This window comes from Spinacia oleracea, chromosome 3 (assembly GCF_020520425.1).
Source record: "Spinacia oleracea cultivar Varoflay chromosome 3, BTI_SOV_V1, whole genome shotgun sequence".
Classification (NCBI taxonomy): domain Eukaryota; kingdom Viridiplantae; phylum Streptophyta; class Magnoliopsida; order Caryophyllales; family Amaranthaceae; genus Spinacia; species Spinacia oleracea.
In genome coordinates this window covers 10,973,280-10,997,190 of record NC_079489.1, presented here as the reverse complement: position 1 = coordinate 10,997,190, position 23,911 = coordinate 10,973,280, and the positions used below count along the sequence as shown (strand labels likewise).

Here is a 23,911-nt window from a genome sequence, read left to right as displayed (position 1 = left end):
TAAGCAGGTAGATGTAAGAAAAAAAATGAATTAAGAGAAAGTGAGAGAAAAAATATCTGTGAGGTAAGGAGATAAGATGATACTTTTCATATCAAAAAACAGTGCTCCGTATAAAAGTACAATATAAAGAACATTACAAAACAGACTAAAAAGGAAACCGTAAATATCATTAATTGTGAAAAAGAGGTATGTAGTAATATATAGTCATGTGAAATCTTGTTAAATTTAGTTCATTATGTATTTTCAGAATTTTGCGTGTAAAATTAAAAATATTTACGATTTAATTTGCTTATTAAAGAGCGTGAAAATTTTAATAGAAAAAACAATAAGGGACCTAAGGAGGATCACAAATGAAATAAAAATGAAATCCTTGCCTAGTGATTAAGAATGATTCGTTTCACAACATACGTAGTATATGAGTATAATTTTAGAGCATTGCATGGGCTCATGATAATTTTTGGAAGATTACTTAGGCCGCGTACAATTGTACAAACTGCAAGGAGCAATACTTGGAAAGCATGCAAACAGCCTAACCAAAGTTAAATTAGGCATGTAATCGAATACTAAATCTAGTCTAACACAATCACAATCACAATCACAATCACAATCATAATCATAATCATATCAGTGATATCTTTGCCTAGTGATTAAGATTAATGGTCGTTTGATAAGCTCATATATTTTGTACCTATGCTCCACCCCAAATTCTTATATGAGACTCACCATCAACTGATGGTGAGACCAGTTCACAGTTCACATTTGCGAATTTAGGTATGTTACTTTTATAGTTTACAAATGTTACCTTTTTTATAATTTTAAAGTAGGTACTTTTTTTTAGTTTAGGTATGTTACTTTTATAGTTTATACATATTACTTTTTTTATATGGAGTAGTTTTAGGGGAGATACCTTCTTAATTTAGGTATGTTACTTCTATAGTTTAGACATGTTACTTCTTTTTTTTTTTTTTTAATTTTAGAGGAAGTATTTTTTTTAGTTTATGCATGTTACTTCTATAGTTTATACATGTTACTTTTTCATACGGAGTAGTTTTAGGGGAGATACCTTCTTAGTTTAGGTATGTTACTTCTATAGTTTAGACATGTTACTTTTTTTTTAATAATTTTAGAGGAGATATTTTTTTTAGCTTAGGTATGTTACTTCTATAGTTTAGACATGTTACTTTTTTTTTTTATAATTTTAGATGAGGTACTTTTTTTAGTTTAGGTATGTTACTTATATAGTTTAGACATGTTACTTTTTTTTATACGGAATAGTTTTAGGGGAGGTACATTTTTAGTTTAGGTATGTTACTTCTATAGTTCAGACATATTACTTTTTTTATATATAATTTTGGAGGAGGTACTTTTTTAGTTTAAGTATGTTACTTTTATAGTTTAGATCTGTTACTTTTTTTTTTATAGTTTTAGGGGAGGTACGCTATTGGTTTCGCGCTCGTCACACCATCAGTTGATGGTGTGACTGGTCTCACAGGAGACGCGCTGATGCTCCACAATGATTCGTTTCACAACATACCGTAGTATATGAATATATGATACTCTCTCCGTCCCTTAATACTCGACCTGTTTTGGCGGACACGCTTGTCAATGCACAACTTGACCACCGATTTCTTTAACTACAATTATAAAAACTTATAAAAATATTAATATTTTGAAAATATATATTAACATGAAGCCAAAAATATATTATATACTAACATTTGTTTTAATATACTAGAAATAAAATAAGGTCAAAGTGAATTATGTGAATAATACAAAAAGTCAAAATTGATCGAGTATTAAGGACAGAGGGAGTGGAATTTTAAAATATATACGGTTTAGCTTTCCACTATATTTGTTTTTTTTACGCAAATCCGACGATATATATTAATTAGGAAGGGCTAAAATCCCCAGATCAAAATTCTCAAAGAGAGAAAACAAAGTTGGAGCACCAATATCCAAAATATTCCTAACACTTCTAAAAAGCGTAGGATAACGCAAAGTAAACCAACCCAAAATACCGGAGGAAACTATAACTTGTGAAATCCAACCTTGCCGAAAGGAAAGCAAAAGACACATAACATACTAATATATACAAAAGAACGCCAAAGCATAAACTTGTGGACGCATGCGTCTCCCCAAAATGAAGTCATCCAAATTAGTTGTTGGTAACGCTTCCATTTTCCTCATCATCTTCAATTTCAACAACTTGTATGTTATTTGTTGTTGTTGAACCACCAACAACGAATGGAACAAACTCCTTGCCTTTTCCTTTATCCACCTCAACTCCTTGCTGAGCAGTATTTGAACTTTGCAACGCCTTCTTAATGGTCGAAACAATGGAGCCAAAAACAATATGAGAAGCTGGAGAACCTTCACCAATCGTGTTTATAATCTCCGTGTTCTTCTTTTTTGCATTACAAATAGATCGAACCTGCTCACGAGCGTTTCTTCTCATCTCTTCTACATAGACTGGATTTGCTTTCTCAAAATCCCCTTCATATTCATCTTTGGCACAGGAAGGAATTATATAATGAAGCTTATGTTGCACCATCATAATCAAAGAATGCGCTGCTAAGGCATGAGCAACTCTGTTGTAAGTTTTGGGGATATGAGAGAAAGTGATAATCCATCCCTCCCCTAATAACTGAGAAACCTCCCTAAGAACAGGGCCCAACTCATGATGAGGATGATCCTTCACCTTATCCAGCAACAACTTCAGATTTAGAGCATCAGTCTCTATTTCCAATTTGTCAATCATGAAGTTTTTTGCTATCTTCAGGCCCTCTCTCAATGCATAAAGCTCAGAAGCTAGAGGAGAATGAACCTTAAATTTTGTGGAGAATCCCACAAACCAGGAACCAGTGTGTCTTCGAAAGACACCTCCCCCTCCAGCAATATTCCCTGACTTCCACGCACCATCTATGTTAAGCTTCATGTACCCTTCTATGGGTGGCATCCAATGCTTCTTTGGTATGACCTTATCAGACCTGTTGTTTGGAAACTTATCCTGAAAAGCTAAGTTAGTAGAATTCCAATCCACAAAAAAAGAATTATAAAGAGAGAAGGCACTTTTCATTTTTAGATCAAAGACTGCTTTGTTTCTTGCAGTCCAAATATGCCAAAGTGCTATAGTAAAAATAACTTTCCATCTTTTTGAGTTATGAAGATTAAACTGAATCCAATTCCTCCAGTCTGTATTATAGAAGCAATTATATTGGAACTTTTCATTTTTCCATACTCTTTGGAAAATAAAAGACCAAAGCACACTAGATTGAGGACAATCTCTAAAAAGATGTATGTGATCTTCTTTATGGTGGAGACATCTAGAACAAATCGGACTGATACTGTTGATTTTCTGATTTAAAGAGGAAGCTACAGGTAGAATTTCATGGCAGCAATTCCAGAGAAGCATTTTATATTTAAAATGGCATTTAATTTTCCAAATAGAATTCCAAGGAACATGATCTTGAATGATGGGTGAAGGGCTCGTTAACTGAATATGATAAGCTGATTTGATTTCAAAATCCCCATTTTTTGAGAATTTCCATCGTATAAAGTCCTTTTCCTCTGTATTATTAGAAAGAGGGTAGGCCAAAATAAGATCTTTTATATGAGATGGGATGATATGTTGGATTTCATCCAAATGCCACTTCCCATCTTTAATTATTCTTTCAACAAACCAGTGAGCCTTTAGGTCTGGAATTTTAATTTCCTCAAGAGTGTAAAGAGGAGCTTCCCCTATCCAATGATGATACCAGATAGAAGTATTCTTCCCATTCCCAATCCCTATCATTAATCCCTGATGGAGAATTGCATTTCCTTTGAGAATGTCTCTCCATATAGGGGATTGATTATAAGTAGGAAAGCAGTTTAAAAGATTTGTATTCTTAAGATATTTTTCTTTCATAATTTTCACCCATAGTTTGTCTGGTTTAGTTAGAATGCTCCACCCTAATTTTGCCATAAAAGCTAAGTTCCACTCTTTAAGCCTTCTAATCCCTAAGCCTACCAAAGTAGTAGAACTAGTAACCTTACTCCAAGCAATTCTTGACATATATTTACTATTATCAACTTTGTTCCAAAAAAAATTTCTACAACATTTTTCAAGAGCATAGGAAATGGTGGTTGGGAATAAATTGGTTTGCATAGCATAAAGAGGGAAAGAATTGAGAACTGCTTTAATAAGAGTACAACGTCCAACCATGTTTAGAAGTTTGGCTTGCCATCCCCTTATTCTTTCCATAGTTTTGTCAAGAAGCCCCCTGTAATTGGTGATTTTCAGTTTATGAGGTCTAATGTCTACCCCTAGGTATTTTCCAAAAGAAGTTGAAATTTTTAGGCCATGGTTTCCAGCAATATCATTTCTTATATTGTGATTCAAGGAAGAAGGAAATATGATGGTAGATTTAGTCAAACTTAACTTTAATCCAGACATATTCCCAAAATGAGTTAGAGTATTCATGATGGTAGACATGTTATCCTCAGAGGCTACACTAAATAAGAAAACGTCATCCGCGTAGAAAACGTGAGAGATTTTAATATTCTTAGTCAAGGAAACTGGCTTCCATTGAGCTTGATGAACTAAATTTTCAATCATGATTGAGAGTCTGTCCAAACAAAGGACAAAGATATAGGAAGAAAGCGGATCCCCTTGTCTAATACCCCTTGAAGGATAAAAGGGCTCACAAATTTCTCCATTCCAGAGAACGGAAATGGAAGAAGAAGTGATGCAGGACATAATGAGATTGATAAGATTCACTGAAAATTCAAAATAATAAAGAGTGTCTCTAATAAAACCCCATTCTAAACTATCGTAAGCTTTAGTGATATCCAATTTTAAGGCCATTATTTTATTTTTCTTCTTTGCCTTATGAAAATGATGAGTCATTTCCTTGACCAAAATAACATTATCTTCAATTCCCCTACCCTTAATAAAACTAGATTGTAAGGGGCTTATGATACGCTGTAAAACAGTTTTAAGCCTTGAAGAAACAATCTTAGTGATCAGCTTATAAATAGTGTTACAAAGACCTATTGGTCTAAATTCTGTAATGACAGAAGGGTTACCAATTTTAGGAATTAAAGCTAAATAGGAGTTATTAATATCTTTGGGGATGCAGCCATTTCTGAAACAAGAAACACAAAATTCATAAATAGAAAGGCCAATATCCTTCCAGTGTCTTTGAAAGAAGATTGGTTGAATGCCATCTGGTCCTGGGGATTTAATAGGGGCCATAGAAAAAAGGTTATGATGAACTTCTTCTATGGAAACCATGGCTGATAATTCTCTAATTTCATCTTCATTTAATTTTAAACCATTATTAGTAGAGCAGTGAAGATTACTATGATGATGTGTGGTAGTAAAGAGGCGTTGAAAATAAGTAGTAGCCATGTTTTTTAATTCCTGTTGATCAGTAATCCAATCATTAGCCTCATTTTTTAGGGTTAAGATCTTTCCTCTCGATTTTTTAATCTTAGCCATAATATGGAAATATTTAGTATTATAGTCCCCATATCTTCTCCAATCAAGACCCGCCTTTTGAGCCCAGATAATTCTTTCCTTCATAAAAATATCTTTAAGCTTTCCAATTAATTCAGCTTCTAGATTAATCAAATAGCGAGAATAATGGTGACTCAGAGCAATTTGAATACCATCAATTCTAGCAATAATATTGGCTTTTTGTTTTTTTAGGTTTCCAAAAATATTATGATTCCAGCCGTTAATGGTCCGAAGAAACCTATTCCTACCCTCTAAAAAATTATTATTAGGAAATTTCCACTATATTTGAAAATAAGGGATTCATTCAACTCAACCTCGCGGAAAAAAAGTGCTCAGGCGTCTCCTATATGCATTAGACATTTAGACACATTAAAAAAAATCGGGTCAAGCCTTAGTGGAAAACTCATGCTCAAACCCGCAAAATTGGGTCGTATTTTTTTAAGACAAATCAAGTTTTTTTGGGCTAGGCTTGAGCTTAATTTGCCATATAAACACAATTTGAGGTTGCCTAAATCGACCCACTCTCATTTCTGGTATGGCTAGTGGGACGTTACATATATCCCTTAGATTGATTAATTCGATGCTCCTATTAACAAGCTAAATCTGTCTACTTAACTAATTTCCTTCTCCGTACTCCGTAACAACGTTTTTGTTGTTGCCGTTGCTGCTGCGAATGAGTTAAAAGGGCAATATAAATTGTAAATTACAAATTCTTATTTACAAGAGTTGTACAATAAATATTGTAAAAGTTAATTCAAAATGCTTAAAAGTTAAGTTTATATATGTAAAAGTTATCTATTTTTTTAGTGATAAATTTTTTCATTTTAGTAAAACTTATTTCTTCAAAATCACTAATAATGTATAAAATTAATCATTTAACCCTTTAAAATGTTTATCTATCAACTTTTTTTTATTCATATAAAAGTTAATCAAAACTAGCTTAAAGTTACAAAAAAATGGGTAAAAATTATCTTGATGTACGATAAATTTATTGTATACATTGTACGCGCAAAATCTTTTGATTATTAATAGGGAGAAGGGGATCCCAATCTGATACTTATTGTACACAAATATTCAGTTTTAACCACTATGCTAAGATATTATTGGTTCTCGGTAGCAATGTGTTATTGCATCTTTCCATTCTAGGCTCCAAATTATGTTACGTACGTAGCCCATTCTCCATATTTACCATTTCCCGTAACACACACACAAAAAAAAGTTATTATGTTTGGCAATTTGTATTTTTTTAGAACTCCTTTTCCTATATAAAAAATTATGTATATATACAAAAAAAAAAAAAAAAAATAGGTATAAAGTATAGTTCCATAATTGTTATTCATTAATTTATAAATGTCCACTTGATTAACAAATTTCTGTTTTTCCCTCAAAAAAAAAAAACAAAATTCTGTTTTTATTTTTTGTTTAAAAAACTCAATGCCAAAAAAGTACAAGTACAATTCCATAAACCCCACCATGCAATGCACCAAAAACTTTCCTTTTTCTTTTTCTTTTTCTTTTTCTTTTTCTCCACTCTATAATGTCTATATATATATAAATAAATCTCCTGAATTTTTCTAATGCAATCTCCCCTCTCTCGCTCTCTCTGTCTCCTCCTTTGTATCCATATACCAAAGGAGAAGAACAAAAGAGAAGAGTTAAATTTTTGAACCAAAAAATAAATAAATATGGTGAAGTTTTCAAAGGAGTTAGAAGCACAACTAATACCAGAATGGAAGGATTATTTTGTAAATTATTGGCAACTCAAAAAACACATTAAGAAAATAAGACTCTCCATCAAACCTAAACAAGTTGCTCAAGTTTACACTTCCGGCCATTATTGCTCCAAGCTTATTCACTCGGTTTTCGACCCCGTTCGTTCCTTCGCCTCCGTAATGTCTCATAAACTCCATGGTGGTAGCTCTTCAACAAGTGATAATGAGGTATTTACATTCCTCATCATTTCGAGTTTTCGAACACACGTGACTATACTTTTTCTTATATACTTCGCGGAAGTTTTTTTTCCGTTGATTGGTCTGTAGTTAAATTGGAGGATTATTTAACATCGTTTAATTTTCTAAATGTTTTTTTTAAAAATATTGAATAAAACATGTTCCCGAAAAAACCTAGAGCTAGGTGTACCTGGAACAACGAGGCCAGAGATGTTACGATTGGAGAAATGGTTTAGGGCAAAATTCTTTGAGGTGTTTTTTTGTGTGTGTGTGTATGTGTTTGTGTTAGCTAGCTAAAAAATAAAATAATTTGGAATACCGGGGTTGTTAAGATTTTACCATAAATTGTTTGTCTTAAATATAATGTAATCTCGTGTGAGAAAGGAATTGTCCTATAAATAAATAAAAGTTGATTATGTTATCATGTTAATTGTATTTGTGGTGGTGGACACCCGTATCAAATTTGTGGTAATAAGGAGTATGATTGAGTGTTTCTTTTTGTTTCCTATTTCATGCTTTCCATAACAATATTATGATTTTATATTAATAGAACTATTACAACAAACAAGAAAAGAATTTTGTCAAATTTAACTAACCTAAAAAATATTTTTTAAGTTTCATTACCATAAGTTTTCAAACAAAAAGAATATCAATCTTTCGATAAAACATCCCTCCTACAATTTTTTTTATTATTTTTTTTAAATGAAAATGTAAGAGGCTAACATTGTCAGCAAAAAAAAGTCCTTTATGTTCATTCTCCCTCCCCCATTCCGTACAAATAGAACCATGCATAAACATTTCAGCACCAACCATTTATAAGTTTTTCCCCCAATAAGGTTTTGGGAGGAATAACCGATCTAATTATATTTTGTGCAAATGAAACATAAGGAAAATATTTTGATCTATCGTACAAATTACAAATTGGATTGTGATCTATCGTATATTCGTATATATCCCTTCAGTTTTAACCGAAAATACTGTGATCTATCATACAAATTACAAATTGCATTGTGATCTATCGTATATTTGTATATATCCCTTCAGTCTTAACCATTAGACTAAAGACATCATTAGACATAACATAAAAGCAATACTAAGTTTGTTAAATAGGCTAATTAAGTTTGTAGGCATACCTTTATGTTTCTCTTTTAGTTTGGTTGATATATAGGTCACTTTCTTTTTCTTTTTAGGGGTTGGTGTTAAGTCCAAAAAATTAAAAAAATTCCTTTTTTTTTTGGATTGACATTGGCCCTTTTACAATATTGTCTGTTATGCATAATTATGGCCATATGGGGCCGATATATTTGGTATGACCATGCATCACAAAACCATCGTGATTCGTGATATAAACTACGGAGTAATTGACCCATTATAAGAGATCGATACCTATATTATGAAAATATGAAATAGCTAATTAAAATGTTACAATAAAATAAAATTGCATGTATAACAAGTGAACTATTTGCAGGAGATGAGAAGCAAATCTACGGATGAAGAAGACGATCAAGAAGACCAATTACGCGAAGACAATCAAACCGAACTTTCTCAACTCTTCTCCGAAGAAGACGAGGTAAAAATAAAAAATAAAATCTATTCGGATTTAATTGTCACGTAACTCACAGTGTACTTACCCGGCCTTAAAGTTAATAAACTAATATATTATATTTGTACGAAATATATATTAATTAATTAATTAATTAATAAATAGAGAAATGTAATGATGGATGTAGGTGAAGATGTTTTTTGATGTGTTGGATGAGGAGCTTGAAAAGGTGAATCGTTTTTACACTGCTAGGGAAACTGAGTTCTTAGAGAGAGGAGAGGCTCTTCTTAAGCAACTACAAATCTTACAAGACCTTAAGCAAGTCTTAGATCAACGTCGCCGTAAGAATTTCTTGTCACCTAAGTCATCTTTCCACGGCGGTTTCCTTTCCCGCTCTAACTCTACATCTACTCGATACTCCGATAATTCTGGTAACTTTTTTTATCTTTTATTTATTTTATCATGACGTTGAAAATTTAAATATATTACTGATCTGATTAACTTGACAATTACACTTAAATTCATTTTCATTCCTTTACCAGAGCTCAGCTAGCTCGACAAAACCAACATTAGCCACATATTTAAAAAAGAAATTAATATGATTGTTTAAAATATAGTTTATTTTGCACTCATTTGTCATTAATGCACTATCAAAATTTTAAATAAATATAATACTAATCACTAGTCCAATCTACAATACTTGTCCAATTTGCTAACTAATTACCTTTCCTAAACCATAAACTTTTTGTGACATAAGACTCAAAACCTTTTGAAAATTGGCAAGCTTGATTAACACAAAACATCTATTACTATGAAAAGCTATATATGTTTACACGTAAACTGTGTGTGATACTATTGAATGTCTATTTTATTTCAAATATTCAATAAATCCGACAATACCAGATCATAAAACATACGTAGTACGAAGTATTACTAATAGTGACAACTGACAAGTGATAGGATGATACATAATACGTACGTAGTAAATAATTAATTAAATATATTTTTATCGTGGACTCACGAATGCAAGGATTGCATGTACATAATTTTGTTACCCGTATTTAGTCCTATTTTTAGAAAATTCCTCGGTTGTATGAGCATGAAGATGACCTTTAAGTAGACATACATGCATCATGCATGAGTACTAAAACTCAACTAGCATGCTTTAATTTGTTGCTTAGACTTTCATATATTTATTTTCCAGTAATACGAGGTTAATTACTATTACACCATTTCTTATTTCTTAATTAGTGTAATTAACATTTTTCTCCACCGATAACTATCGTTTTCATAAAATGACCTATTATATGATAATCGGACGAGAAATATATATACGATACATAAGATGACCTATTATATGATTCAGGCGAGAAATATATATACGATACACCTGTTGTATGCATGATTTACCTCACATTGATTTACGTCCCAAAAAATATCACGATACTTCAAAATTATCCCACTTTAATTTAACGGGTGGTTTAATTAATTAATGTCCCTACTCCCTTCGTAAAGCAATCTCCAATATGTATAGTGGGTTGTTACATGCTAAAAACAGTAAGTAATAGTGTTTTTTTGTCTTAAGATGAGAAAATAGTTAGTGGGAGGCGAAGACTCGCAATAAAATTAGCAACTTTAGAAAGATTAGAGCCAGCTATTAACATTAATAATTAATCCTAAAAAAAGTATGCATGTCTTGGATGTACAATATATTTATTATGTATTGAGGCAATAACTTTTTTTGTTAATTTTTAATAAGTTTAGTTTTGTATATTACAAGTAATACTTATTATGGATAATTTTTTTTAAAGGGTTGTGTGGACATATTTATAATTGTATACTGATTTTTAAGGGGTAATTTTTTTAAAAAGAAAAGTTTATCATTAAAAATGTAAACGACTTTTATATTATATCGAGGTAATTTTAATATTTCTTAAAGTGTGATAAAATTGTGGTAGCTGGAGGCCGCTAATTAACATTAATTAGTCATATTATGTGAGTAATTAATTAAGATAATAAGGTAGTCCAAGTTGATTAAATATATATAAAGTGGCAGACACATTTAAAAAATGGTAGTAGAAGGTCCAATATAACATGGTTGCTTATGTAAGACACCATCTTTAATTAAATTTAGTTGGGATTAGTATTATTATGTATGGACTTTTTATAGGATCTCCACTATACTCTCTTAATTCCCATGCCCTATGACTTTTTATGTTGACCTTCTACTTTACACTATTCCTTATGTCATTGCTTTTCAATTAAGTGGCTCCTTTCCACCATTTTTCACCTGCTGGCTGGCTACTGGCTACTGGCTACTGGCTACTGCCAAATCTATTTTTAGTTTCAATTTCTTTGGCCGGTCTTGGGAGAGGTGTTCGTTGTCGCGGCGGATATGTCTAGTCGGTTAGATGCTCTTTTTTCTTTATTTTTTATTTTTGGGATTTGTATTTTGGGTTTGTTCTTTTCGATTTATTTTGACTTATTTCATACTTCCTCCGTCTTTTAATACTCGCAACGTTTGGACTTTTGCCACTATTCATATAATCTACTTTGACTATTCGTAGTGTTTTTTATATAAGATAAAACATAGTCATGTGGGATCTTGTTAGATTCGTCTTAATGTGTATTTTCAAAATATCAACTTTTTATAATTTTAGCATAAAGAGAATTTAAGATATAAATGATCAAAGTTGTGCATCGGCATGCGTGAAACTAACGAATGTTGCGAGTATTAAAAGACGGAGGAAGTATAAAATAAGTTCAGTTCAAGAAAATAAGTTTTTTACAAACAATTTCACACACAAATAAGTTTATTTCAGACAAAATAAGTTTTTATTTCAGATAAAATAAGTTCAGATAAGTTTAGATAAATTCAGTTAAGTTCAAATAAGTTCAGATAATATAAGTTTTGTCAAAATAAGTCCAATAGAACGAAGCCTTATTTCATCCGTATTTTTGTGTAATACACCTTATCGGAATGAATGTTTGATTATTTAACTAATTAATTACAGTGTTTAACTAATTGACTCCACTACTTAACTAATTTGTTACATTGCTTAATTAATTGGTTCCAGTGTTTAACTTATATAACACCAAGGTGGTCTTTTGTGTAAGATCGCCTTATATAGAAGTTTGTATTTAGCTTATCATTTTTCAAGTAGACACTATCTATTTTTCTTTCCTTTATTAAAAAAACTACCTTCCATAAAAATGGAGATATTGTGTCTTTAATTTGATTTTCACACTATTTACATACTTCATAAGTCCATATTATATTTTGTCTATAATTTAATAAAATATAGTCATCTCAAATCTTGTTAGATACGTCTCATAATCCGTTTATCTTACTTATAAGTAAGTAGATATTATAATTGAAATAATACATCAACCATATTTGACAAGTATGCAAAGAGAAACATTACAACTAACAAAATGAATGAAATATTAATTCAATTATTCACGTCAAACAAATATTTTATACATACTAAGATAAAAAAAAAAAAGTTAATTCAAACAGACACCCCCGATTAAATTTTAGATATATCATACAAAGTATATCCGAATGTATGCAAGAAATTGTATTTCCGTGATCTCTCCGGAGCCTATTTCAGTATTCACATTTCATCTCACATAATGATAATTCTACACATTCTCCTAATTGACGTTAATTGTAAACGGTAAACCCTCATCATCAGAGAAAACACAAACATAATGCTAATCGTGTGGAACTCTTCACAAAAAAATTGTTCTACATATTTTCAGGGATTAGACACCAATTAATTGAATTTCACGGCACCCACCAAATGTAAATCATCTGTCTTAATCAAATCTTCTTTCTTTTCTTGTCTCGCCTCTTTTGGTCACTTTTGCACTATAATCCAAAGTTCTAACCTTTTTCCTCACCTACCCATCAAAGATTTCCCAACGATCTTTGTCAATAAAGTTGTAATTAGTGGCATTTTTTAGTTTTTGGTGTTTAATTTGGTGGGGTTTTTCTGGGGTTTCGATTTTGCACACCAGGTGTTTGTTGTAATGCCTCAGAGAAGTATCAGAACCTGGATTTAAGGACTGCTTATTTGTTTGCACTTGTCCTAAAATGATGAGAATTTTGATTTTGGTTTTACTAAATTGAATTGAAATGGAAATAATTTGAGGATGGCAACTACTAATTTGCAGAAAATAAGTCTGAAACCAATGAAGATACAGATGCCTCATCACAGACAGATGAGGTAGTAGCAGCTCTTGAGAAAAATGGGCTGAATTTTATTGGGGCGGCGACCCGGTCTAAGACCAAGAAAGGGAAGCCAAAGATGGCCCTGAGAATTGACATTCCGGCCACCACCCCGGCCCGGACAATTTCCGCTGTCACATCGACATTATGGGAGGATCTAGCCAATACTCCTAGCAAGGACTGTCCAAGGGAAATGATTAACAGAAAGAAAATTCAATGTGCTGAGAAAATGATCAGAGGGGCATTTGTTGAGCTTTACAGGGGTCTTGGCCTTATAAAAACTTACTGGTATATGTTTGAAACTTCTGAAGTTTAATTTTTGTTTCTGCTTGATTTCCTTATTCAATCTATTTGGTGTATATGCAATGATTTAAATGCTAATTGTTATAGTAACCATTTGACAGCACGCTGAATTTGGTAGCATTCACTAAGATCCTCAAGAAGTTCGATAAGGTATGCCACTGACTAAAATTTGCCATAGTGCATTATGGATTTGTTTTCTAAGGTCTAACAAGAATGAATGGTTTGTTCCTAATCATTTTCATGTATAACTAAATATGGATTTCAAATTTTGCCCTATCACCGCACCCACGTATATGAGCTACAATTCACATATGGAGTACTATAAATGTCAATCATGTAAAAAACAGAAGCACAACAATTCTTGAAGTCAGTATCCCTCATAAAGAGTGTGGAACATTTTCATCAAAGTTGTTATAGGATCCTTGAATTCAGACAGTATTCTTCATAGGAAGGATACTCTAAACAGATCCTCCTTTGTCCAAAAAAAGTTAACTTACCGTTTTTGTTATACACATCACTATGCATACAAGGGTAGAGACATAGTGGTTACCGTAGTTTCAGAGATGTTAGTGGAAGCTCTATGGATCCCAGTAGCTTTTGGTACCCAGATGGGAGTAATCTAAGCTAGTCTAGCACAAGATGTTTGTTATGTAAATTTGTATGGTAAAAATGATTTTTTTTTTTTTATAGTAGTTTTAATCAATTATACTTAACGTGAGAACTCGCATTTTCTTAAACAGGTAGCCAATCGACAAGCATCTGCTAGTTATTTGAAGACAGTGAAGGGTTCCCATTTCATCAGTTCTGACAAGGTGTGGAAATGAAACTATTTTTTTCTGAGAATTATAGTTTGCTTTTTGTAGCTTCTGAAACATTCTAAAGTATTGGTTATAAACATGTACTTGTAATATTTTGGAATGATTCCCTTAAACACATCATTTTCCCACCAAAGTTTAGAGAACTACAAATTTATAATATGCTTTTGGATTGTTTTGACGTAAAGTTAGATCGTCTGAACACTTTAAATACTTCTAGGTTCCAAGAACGGTAAGTTATAGAAAGGATTCAGACCCAGTGACTGCTGTAGGCTGTAGCTTATAACAGTTGCATAATTTTTATTGCCAACTTGTTGATTATGAAAATGAGTTTAAGTTAAAAAAAGTTAACTAATTGGGTTGCTATTTTTTATGGTGGTGATGGTGGTGTCATAAAGGTGGTTAGATTAATGGATGAAGTGGAGTCCTTATTCATCAAGCACTTCGCTGACAATGACAGGAAAAAGGCTATGAAGTTCTTGCGTCCTCAGCAACAGAAAGACTCTCACATGGTTACTTTTTTTGTGGGTAAGTTTTTTTATTTTGCACTTAATGCCCAAGATAAAAAAATTAGCAAGTAAATAGGAACTGTCTTCTCCATTCTCAGTTCAAATGTCATTCTCCATATCACAATACACTCTGAAGTTAAATGTTATTAACAATGCTGCTAAGATATGGTCGCTTCACAAAGTTTGTTATAGTGCTTGATTGAAATCACTTACTCTTATATGTTTATATTTGCATTAAATATAACCAATTATCCTTTAGTTGAATTCAATTTTTACACGTATTTTAACTTTAGTGGGTTGCTGAATCACATGATTAATTATTTTCCACTATCATTTTTAATTTAGTTAATACTATGTGTGTAATGATCTACTACGTACTAATCACCCGAAGTCGCTATATCAAAGCAATATTATTTGTCTACTTTGATTATCATTACCTTCTGTAATTTCTTTTAAAATACCAAACTGATGGATACTTTTTTGTTCAATAGTATCCATCAGTTTAAGATACCAAAGCCATATTATTCTTCTGCTTTGATTGCTACTAAATCTTTAATATGTTTACATAACCTTAAAAGACATTTCTATTGTTATATGGGAACGGAGGAAGTAAAACTGAAGAGTCATACGATAATAATAACTTGAACTGCTGAACAATAAGAAAATTTAATGGAATACCAATGTGAAGATCATCAGTAAGACTCCGCATATGATTTGTTAAAGACCCATGCACCTGAATTGCTTAATAATAAGGAAATTTAATGATTTTTAGCTGGTCCATAACCCTCTTTTGTTTGGTTGGAGCAGGATTGTTTACAGGCTGCTTTGTGACCCTTTTTACTGTGTATGCTATTTTGGCTCATATCTCTGGTATGTTTTCGGCTGGAAGCAAAGATGAGTCTGGTTACATGGAGACAGTCTATCCTATATTTAGGTACTCATCACACTTTTTCAAACTTTATTTTGCCTTTGCATATATAGCTCCCGCAAGAATTTAATTGTTCTTAATCATCAATTTGTCTTGAATATTCTTCTTACACCTTTAATCTTTTTTCAATTGTGCATCGAGTGATTGTAAATAAAACTCTAACTGGGTGTCTGGGATGCTACCTAGAAAAGTAAGGAGTAAATGTAATGTTTATTTTCCTTGTTCAGTTTTGAGGCACAAAGGGAATTGGTTCGACTAGCTCAATCTTCTTCTCTCGTGGTTCACAATGGCCTAAATCTCAAGACATTCTTTGAGCCAATCTTAGAATTTATTGACATAGGAGCTGCAAAATAGCCCCCTAAGAACTGTATGTGAAATTTTCATCTCATTCTGCTCAAGCAGACGCAGCCTAAAATTGATTAGAAGTTTAGAATTAAGATCAACCCCCCTTCCCCCTCCACACCAAAGAACCTCAAAGAAAGAATACAAGAAAAGGGAACCTTTGTAAAGAACATGAGAAAAAAGGGGAGAAAATCAAAGCTTTTTTCTTCTAGACTTATACTCACTCAGTCCCACGACATTTGAAAGATATGGAAAATGTCACTCAAAATATTATGAATCGTAAAATCCAAATCTTGCAAACAATATGGGACAAAGAAAGCATGTATATACCTCCCATTGACAATGACAATTTTGTGACGAAGGGTCATCCCTAGGGCTGGAAACCCACATGGTATCAGCCCTTGAGGGTGTCCCAGGACCGAATTCTCATGGCCTAGGGTTACTTATATGGTAATGCTGAAACTTTGAAGGATTATTATCCCTCTAATTTACTCCTTCATTAACTCTGTGATGCAGCACATTTGCTTTGTTGAGCTTGCATATGTTCATGTATGGATGCAACTTGCTTATGTGGAAGGCCACAAGGATCAACTATACGTTCATATTCGAGTTTTCCCCGAAGACAGCCCTCAAGTATAGGGATGCCTTCCTTGTCTGTACTTCCTTGATGACAGCTGTTGTCAGTGCCCTGGTCATTCACCTCATTTTAAGATCTAGTGATTTCTCTGCTCAACAAGTTGACGTCATTCCTAGCATCCTTCTCCTGGTTAGTCATGTCTACACGTGTTATTTTCCCCTTCTAAGATCATATTACGTGTAATTGTTATGGTGCAGTGATCACGGTATGACCAGAAGAGAAATTGAACTATTCTTTTACCTTGGATTTTCAGATCTTTCTTGTAATCCTTGTCTGCCCATTCAATGTATTTTATCGTTCAACTCGATATTGCTTCCTCAAGGTGATACGTAACATAGTGTTCTCTCCATTGTATAAGGTAATATGCGTAACTAAGCTAAGCTTGTTGAAAATGTTGTTATATGGCTACCCTTTGATGTACGATATTGTTATCTGATTTTGGCTTGGAAAATTGTGTAACAGGTTTTGATGGTAGATTTTTTCATGGCTGATCAGCTGACTAGCCAGGTACTTCTGAGAGTGGAACTATAACACGAACTGCTTAGTTTTATTATCATTGACTGTCTTAATAATGCTAATCAAATGTGTATTTTTGCAGATTCCGCTGCTTAGGCACATGGAAACCACGGGTTGCTATTTACTTGCTGGCACTTTCAAGACACACCGCTATGATGTCTGCAAGAAAGGAACCATGTACAGAGAGCTTGCATATGTCATCTCCTTTGCACCATATTACTGGCGTGCAATGCAGGTACATAGTTCGGTTCATAATAATGTATTGTTCCTTCGTATTGCAAAGGGCTGTATTTCCTGCTCTTCTTATCTCTTGATTGCATAAGAATCAAAATAGATCATTAACCCCCTTTTTCTGTTTTTGGTGTCTCCCTTTGCACAACCTTCAAGTGTGCCAGAAGATGGTTTGATGAATCTGACCCAAAACAGTTAGCTAACTTGGGAAAGTATGTTTCTGCCATGGTCGCAGCTGGTGCTAGGCTAACATATGCCCAGCAACCGAGTCCTACAATTTTCAGCACAACTCTAGTTGTGGTGACTTCTGTTGTGGCCACAATATACCAGCTATATTGGGATTATGTGCAAGACTGGGGATTCTTCAGTCCCAATTCCAAAAACCAGTGGCTAAGGGATGAGCTTGTTCTGAAGAAGAAATCTGTTTACTACATTTCCATTGTAAGTTTCCGTCTTTCTCCTTTCCCTCCTTTTCTCCTTGACATGTCAAACAGAAACCAGTACTAATGGTACTTTTCCTTGTAGGTTCTCAATTTGGTCCTAAGAGTTGCTTGGGTGGAAAGTGTCATGAGGTTTAAAAAAGTTGGCAATGTTGAAGCCAAATTTTTAGACTTTTCTTTAGCTTCTCTTGAAGTAATTCGTCGAGGGCATTGGAACTTCTATAGGTAAGCAATCCCTTAACGAGTAGCATTTCCCATTTGTGACTTTTATCTTGAAACCGTTATAGATTTCTTAACTCTTTCAACTCATCTTCTTTTTTTTATTAATTATCTTCCCTGAATTAACAGAGTGGAGCATGAGCACCTAAACAATGTGGGCAAGTACAGGGCAGTAAAGGCAGTTCCTCTGCCATTCCATGAAACTGATACAGACGGCTAAACTGTTAGCTGAAGTTATGTACAGATATCCCTTGTTCTTTGGTGGGTGGGAGAAATGCAAATTTTTATTTATATCTTCCACAGAGCATAAGAGAGCTGCATTGAAGAATCCGGTAAAGGTGAAAATTCTCGCTCATTATGCATCTGAAGATATATATTCATACAACTTGCGAGTCCCACTTCTGTATAGAAGGTGCACCATTGAATTCAATCTCTAATGGTTAATATCTTCAGTCAACCTGAAGATTTTTGTTTCAGTAATATATATTGACAACCTAAATGTATGATGATTTTTTGTAACAAAGAGACCCGATTTCTTGCAATAAAATTTTGACGCATTTGGCTGAATATATGAATCATCAGAATTAATTATCTTACATTCTTTTCTTTCTGCTGTCATCTTGTTGAACAGTCATCTCTAACATTAGATTGCATATTCCATGTTCATTCATGCTCGTTTTGACCGGTTGTCTGATTATGTTGGTTCATGATTCTGAGTTTAGATACTGCAACTATTGAAATTATTAGAAATACAAAGATTACAGAAAGAAAACAGAAAACCTATCTAGATGATGAACTCCCCGTTCTTCAGAGACTCGGCAAGCTTCTTAGCAATACAATAAGCAGTAGATTGTATAGTGATCATAGGATTAACACCCACAGCACTAGGCAAGATACTTCCATCACAAACAAACAACCCTTCTGCTTCCCAACTCTCCCCATTCTCATCAACAGCACCTTCATCTTCTCTCCTCCCCATTCTGCAACTCCCCATCTGATGTGCCGTACAGTAAATAGACCAGAAATGATCTGTCAAAGGACCTTTGTTTGCCGAAACTGATCCTAGAAACTCCTCTATTTCATCCTCACTCTTTCCTTTGCACTCTATTCTCTGACCATCACTTCTATAAGTCCCAACCTCAACAGCACCTGCTGCTATCAGAATCTGCAGGGCTCGCCGTAGCCCTGCTGTCATATTTTCTCTGTCCTCTGAAGTTAACCTATAGCTGATCCTCTTCTCTGACCTGACTTCACCAGAACCTTTATCCCTCACCATTACAAACAAATGGGCAGTCCTAGAATACCTTGACATCCTCTTTTTCATGTCACTGCCCGACTCCCATGGGCAGAGGGCAGCACAGGCAGCTGGCCCTAGGGCTGGTGTCTCTATCAAGGCTCTCGGCATTGAGTTGGACCTTTGATCTGGTGGTGGTCCCACTCGATGTGCAGACGTGATCAGCCCACCCTCATAGCTCTTACCCTTGAGTTGTGAAGTGGGTCCCTCAGATGGAAAGTACCCCCAAACCATCAGAGATGGGTGGAGGTGGAGGTTCTTTCCGATCTGTTTGTTCCTGAGTCCACTTGAGATCAGTAGCGGAGGTGTTAGTAATGACCCGCAAGCTGAAATTGTCACTTTGGCTTCAATCTCAAGCTTTCTCGTGATCTTATCGTTTATTGATCTTGCTAAAACTCCTACACATCTTTGTTCTCTCTTTTTTCCGCCACTATTTACCATTAGAAACCTCTCAGCTTTGCAACCACTGATGATCACTGCACCTAAGTTGACAGCATCAACCAACCACGTCACGTCAGTCCCTTTCTTGTCCGCAGACCTGCAGCCATAGTAACAGGACCCACAGTAGTGACCCTCAGAGGAATTCCGTGGGACTTGATCGACTTCCAACCCTAAATTCTCACACCCTTTTCTCAAAACCTGGTTCTGAAACCCTTCTTTCAGACACTCTGTTGTAACACCAAGCCTTTTTGTTACACACTGCATGGCAAAGTTGTACTGTGGGGTCCCAAACAAGGGTAGCCCTTGTTCCTCTGCCCATTCTTTTAAAACAGGGTCTGGAGTTTTAAGTGCAGCAGACCAGTTGACAGCAGTCCCGCCCCCAACAGTAGACCCTGCAAGTAACACGATAGCACCATCAGTAGTAGGGATCATTCCTCCTCTCTCCATGAGTTCCTCCATCGTGGGACCTTCGAGGGAGGAGTAATCAGGGGCAGTGTAGTAATTTCCTTTTTCAAGGACAACCACCTTTTGGCCTGCCCCAGCAAGGACTGCAGCTGCCACTCCTCCGCCACAACCGGATCCTACAATGACTACATCACACTTGATCTTGTATACGTTGTTTTCGGGATCTTCTTTGACACTGAGGCCTTTATTTGTGAGAGACTGGATTAGGGTTGATGGAGTTTCGTAGAGGGTCTCGATTATACCATTTTCTAGAGGCCTCGCTTGGTTAACTGCCGCCTTGTTGTCTGTGGTGGCGGTGTTGGGTTCGTAGCCTATTTCCTCCCATGCTGGGTTTTGACAGTTATCATCTACCTGCTCAACATGAATAGTCAGTACTGCAACTTTAAGTTAGCATGCTAAACATCATATATTCTACACCTTAAAAAGATTTTCGGCCGAACCAAACTCAAATTCAAACTCAAAGTTGATCAAAGACTGTTCAGGGTCACTTCATAACTTAAAACTTGTGTGAGCATTTTCGGAAACAAGGATAATTAATTTTCTACTTCAATATGTTTACATTCGGATTATTACTAGTTTACTACAAGTAATACTCGTGTTTTGTAAGGGGGTTACTATATTAGGCTCTATATTACGAATTAGTCATGAAACTGGTTTTAAACCGGTCTGGTCTAGGTTTTGAAGCGGTTTTACATGTCCGAACCAAGTGTAAACCAACTTGAATAATCAAATTTCAGGTTTCGGACAGGTGAATAACCCTACGCAGTGGTGGAGCCACGGTGCTCTTAGGGGGGTCCTTGACCCCACTTGAATTTTATTTTTCCTTTTTTTATAGTTAAAATTTCAATTTTTTTTAAAAAAATACATAATTTTAGTGAAACTTTCATCAATTTTTAAATAGTGACCCCGTTATTTCGAATTTCTGGATCCGTTACTGACCCTACGTGAACGAAAATACTAGTAAAATACAAAACTTGAAAAGGAAAAAGATTTACCAAGGAGAAGCAGAAGTAGAGGCACAATGACTTGAGGAAATAGAAGACGAGTCTAAGTGAGCTTAAGAATCTGTGGCTTGACCAATTCTGTAAAATCCTTTCTCTTTTTTCAGTTGGCAAATTAGAAAAGTTATTTATGTAAGGCCATTTTTTATCCAAACAAATAAACCCACATAACAAAAGTGTCCCTAATCTTGTTGATATTAGCCATAATACTACCCTTACTAACATCACTGCTTCTGGCAATCCCTTATCTTTCATCACTTCCGCAACCTGAAACCACGCGAAAATATAAAAAATATTAAAAATATTAAAAAAAATCGTTAAATTACACTATCAACATGACTATTAATACTAAACATACTACAGAGCGAGTAATATATATACAACTGTTACCTCGAAAGGTACGGGATTCCGGGATGCAAGTTGAGATTGAGGGAAGAGAGTTTCACAAATACTAATTAAAGAGTTCATCTCAGAAGAAGAGATTATTTGATCATTATAGCTTTTTTGTTCCCATGATTTTCTTAATCTAGGATGACTTTGGGTTCCTCTCTTCATTTTTTAACCTTATTGAAATTGTTTGTTAAAAATGTGTAAGGGTTGTTTGGGTATTTATAGCATAAGAAACTTCGGAAAAAAGAATTGGCAATTTTTTGAGGACTCTCTTATACGTAAGTACTGTTAGTTGTTAAAATATCATCCAAATTAGGCTTGGTTTAACTGATTAGTGCCGAATTTTGTAATGATGCATATTTGGGACCTCAAAAGAATCTAAGTTTAAACGTAACTTGTTAGGAGACTCCGCCTAAAAATGATGATATGACAAGCCTTGTTTGGCAATTAGATGTTGTAGACTTATAGTAGTTGTTAGGTGGCTTAATTAGTTGTAGCTAATATCTGTTTGTATTAGTTGGTTTGACTAACTGGTTGAATTAACGGTTTATGTAAAATGTTAGGTAAATTAGTTGTTTAATGTGTAAATATCATGAAGGATATCGACATAGAGTGATTTACGCAATCCGTGGATTATGGACTGTGCATGGTGCACATAGAGCATGGTGCACCAAAAGAACATATGTGCATAAGCAAAAGAACATGACACTACGGCAAAAGAACATGCGATATAATATTTCACTTTTTTGTGTTATTTTACTATTTATTTAAAACCTAAATAAAAAAAATACTCATGTTCTTTTCTTGTAACCGGATGTTATTTCAATTATATACTAGTGTTCTTAAGGTGCACCATGGTCCACCTTCTAAATTGTGTGATTTACATTGGCAAATTAAGGTTGTAATTTTAAACAATATTAGAGCAAGTTCAAGTTTTTATTTTACATCCACTTCTTCAAACTTCTAATGCAAAAAACTCCTATATTGAACTTTTCGTTCCAAATTAAACCTCTACGGACAAAACACTTCCATCAGATTTTTGGAATAGTCAAACCTTTAATTCACCTGAAAATGTTTTTTCTCCAAACCTCTCATAACCAATCACACTCCCGAGATATTTAAATCTCTCATAACCAAACACACTCCCGAGATATTTACTGATACGTATTGCGACGAATATATTTCCAAAGGAGACAAAGGGCAAAATAGTGATTAGATGCTAATGTAAAGATGATTATCTAAACGAAATGGTGAGGATTTGTACGTGAACGCTTATGAACTCGTTGTTGGTCGTCAACTACAATTTAATTACACTTTGAGTCGAGATTAGTGGGCTATGTTCCATAATTATTCATTTTTTATTGCTTAATTTCAGCTTTATCTGTGTTGTTCATGAGCCCATATAGTACAATGGGGATTTGTTTTATTGCAAATTATTGCCATCCATTGCTTATTTTATTCGTCTATCCGTTGCAAATAATATTCACGTATATATTCCCACACTAATTTTGAAATGTGAAAATAATTTGTTACAGTCCCAAAATTGAATTCAATATGTGTACAACTAGTCGTACCAAAAGACCCCATTTAAAAGAGTAAGGAAAAATGCGGAAATAACATACTCCATTGTGTGTATAGCCGTATAGAGCTATAGGCCTTTTTTTTATTTATCAAAATATGGTTTATACACCTAGGTGCACAATGTTTAATGTGCACCCTGTTTTACAAAGAACATATGGTTCAAATACAAAGAACATATTGTTCATACCCAAAGAACATATAGTTCAAATCCATAGAACATATAGTTTAAATATTTCACTAGTACATGTACATTTAAATCGTTCTCAATTTAAATCGTTCTCAATGTTCATTAGATTTTCAATAAATGTTCAATAGGGTGCACAATGAGCACTGTGCACCCGGGTGTATAATCCAAATTGCGTTTTTTTATTGGTAATTTCACGAGAATTTTCAGTATCACTGGTCATATCTTGTAAATTGTAATAAAATTGGAAATATTTTTGCAAAACATTGCTACATGAGTAAAGAAATACCATGCACAAGATCGTTATGAATTGTACAATACAAAATTACAGTAATTCCACAAATTAAGATTGGTTTTTTTTTTTTTTTAAATGACAATAAGAATGGAAA

General features: G+C 33.9%; 3 protein-coding genes across 3 annotated transcripts; 1 reads left to right on the top strand and 2 right to left on the bottom strand.

Moving 5' to 3' along the window:
* Positions 1–1,841: 1,841 nt before the first annotated feature.
* On the bottom strand, positions 1,842–7,957 carry LOC130469392 (uncharacterized). The gene is made up of 2 exons (XM_056838673.1): positions 7,640–7,957; positions 1,842–3,007 (listed from the first exon to the last, which is right to left on the bottom strand). The coding sequence occupies exon 2, from the start codon at positions 2,954–2,956 to the stop codon at positions 2,156–2,158; it is 801 nt and encodes a 266-aa protein (XP_056694651.1). The 5' UTR covers positions 2,957–3,007; positions 7,640–7,957; the 3' UTR covers positions 1,842–2,155.
* Positions 7,077–18,735, top strand: LOC110787359 (phosphate transporter PHO1). Its single transcript, XM_021991970.2, has 15 exons — positions 7,077–7,440; positions 8,918–9,019; positions 9,180–9,423; positions 13,172–13,514; positions 13,631–13,679; positions 14,270–14,341; positions 14,743–14,872; positions 15,661–15,787; positions 16,640–16,889; positions 17,014–17,118; positions 17,223–17,267; positions 17,359–17,511; positions 17,664–17,948; positions 18,033–18,172; positions 18,296–18,735. The coding sequence occupies exons 1-15, from the start codon at positions 7,186–7,188 to the stop codon at positions 18,384–18,386; spliced, it is 2,391 nt and encodes a 796-aa protein (XP_021847662.1). The 5' UTR covers positions 7,077–7,185; the 3' UTR covers positions 18,387–18,735.
* On the bottom strand, positions 18,730–22,118 carry LOC110787360 (long-chain-alcohol oxidase FAO1). Its single transcript, XM_021991971.2, has 3 exons — positions 21,758–22,118; positions 21,362–21,634; positions 18,730–20,717 (listed from the first exon to the last, which is right to left on the bottom strand). Exons 1-3 carry the CDS (start codon positions 21,920–21,922, stop codon positions 18,951–18,953), a joined length of 2,205 nt encoding a protein of 734 aa, XP_021847663.1. The 5' UTR covers positions 21,923–22,118; the 3' UTR covers positions 18,730–18,950.
* Positions 22,119–23,911: the final 1,793 nt, after the last annotated feature.

Bases quoted from the DNA above. Each gene is read 5' to 3' on its own strand.
- LOC130469392 (XM_056838673.1), bottom strand. From the start codon at position 2,956: ATGCCACCCATAGAAGGGTACATGAAGCTTAACATAGATGGTGCGTGG.
- LOC110787359 (XM_021991970.2), top strand. From the start codon at position 7,186: ATGGTGAAGTTTTCAAAGGAGTTAGAAGCACAACTAATACCAGAATGG. The intron at 17,268-17,358 runs GTACTTCTGAGA...GTATTTTTGCAG, and splicing joins CTGATCAGCTGACTAGCCAG to ATTCCGCTGCTTAGGCACAT. The intron at 17,512-17,663 runs GTACATAGTTCG...ACAACCTTCAAG, and splicing joins ATTACTGGCGTGCAATGCAG to TGTGCCAGAAGATGGTTTGA.
- LOC110787360 (XM_021991971.2), bottom strand. From the start codon at position 21,922: ATGAAGAGAGGAACCCAAAGTCATCCTAGATTAAGAAAATCATGGGAA. The intron at 21,635-21,757 runs GTAACAGTTGTA...GCGTGGTTTCAG, and splicing joins GGAATCCCGTACCTTTCGAG to GTTGCGGAAGTGATGAAAGA. The intron at 20,718-21,361 runs GTAAATCTTTTT...CATGTTGAGCAG, and splicing joins TCTACTTCTGCTTCTCCTTG to GTAGATGATAACTGTCAAAA.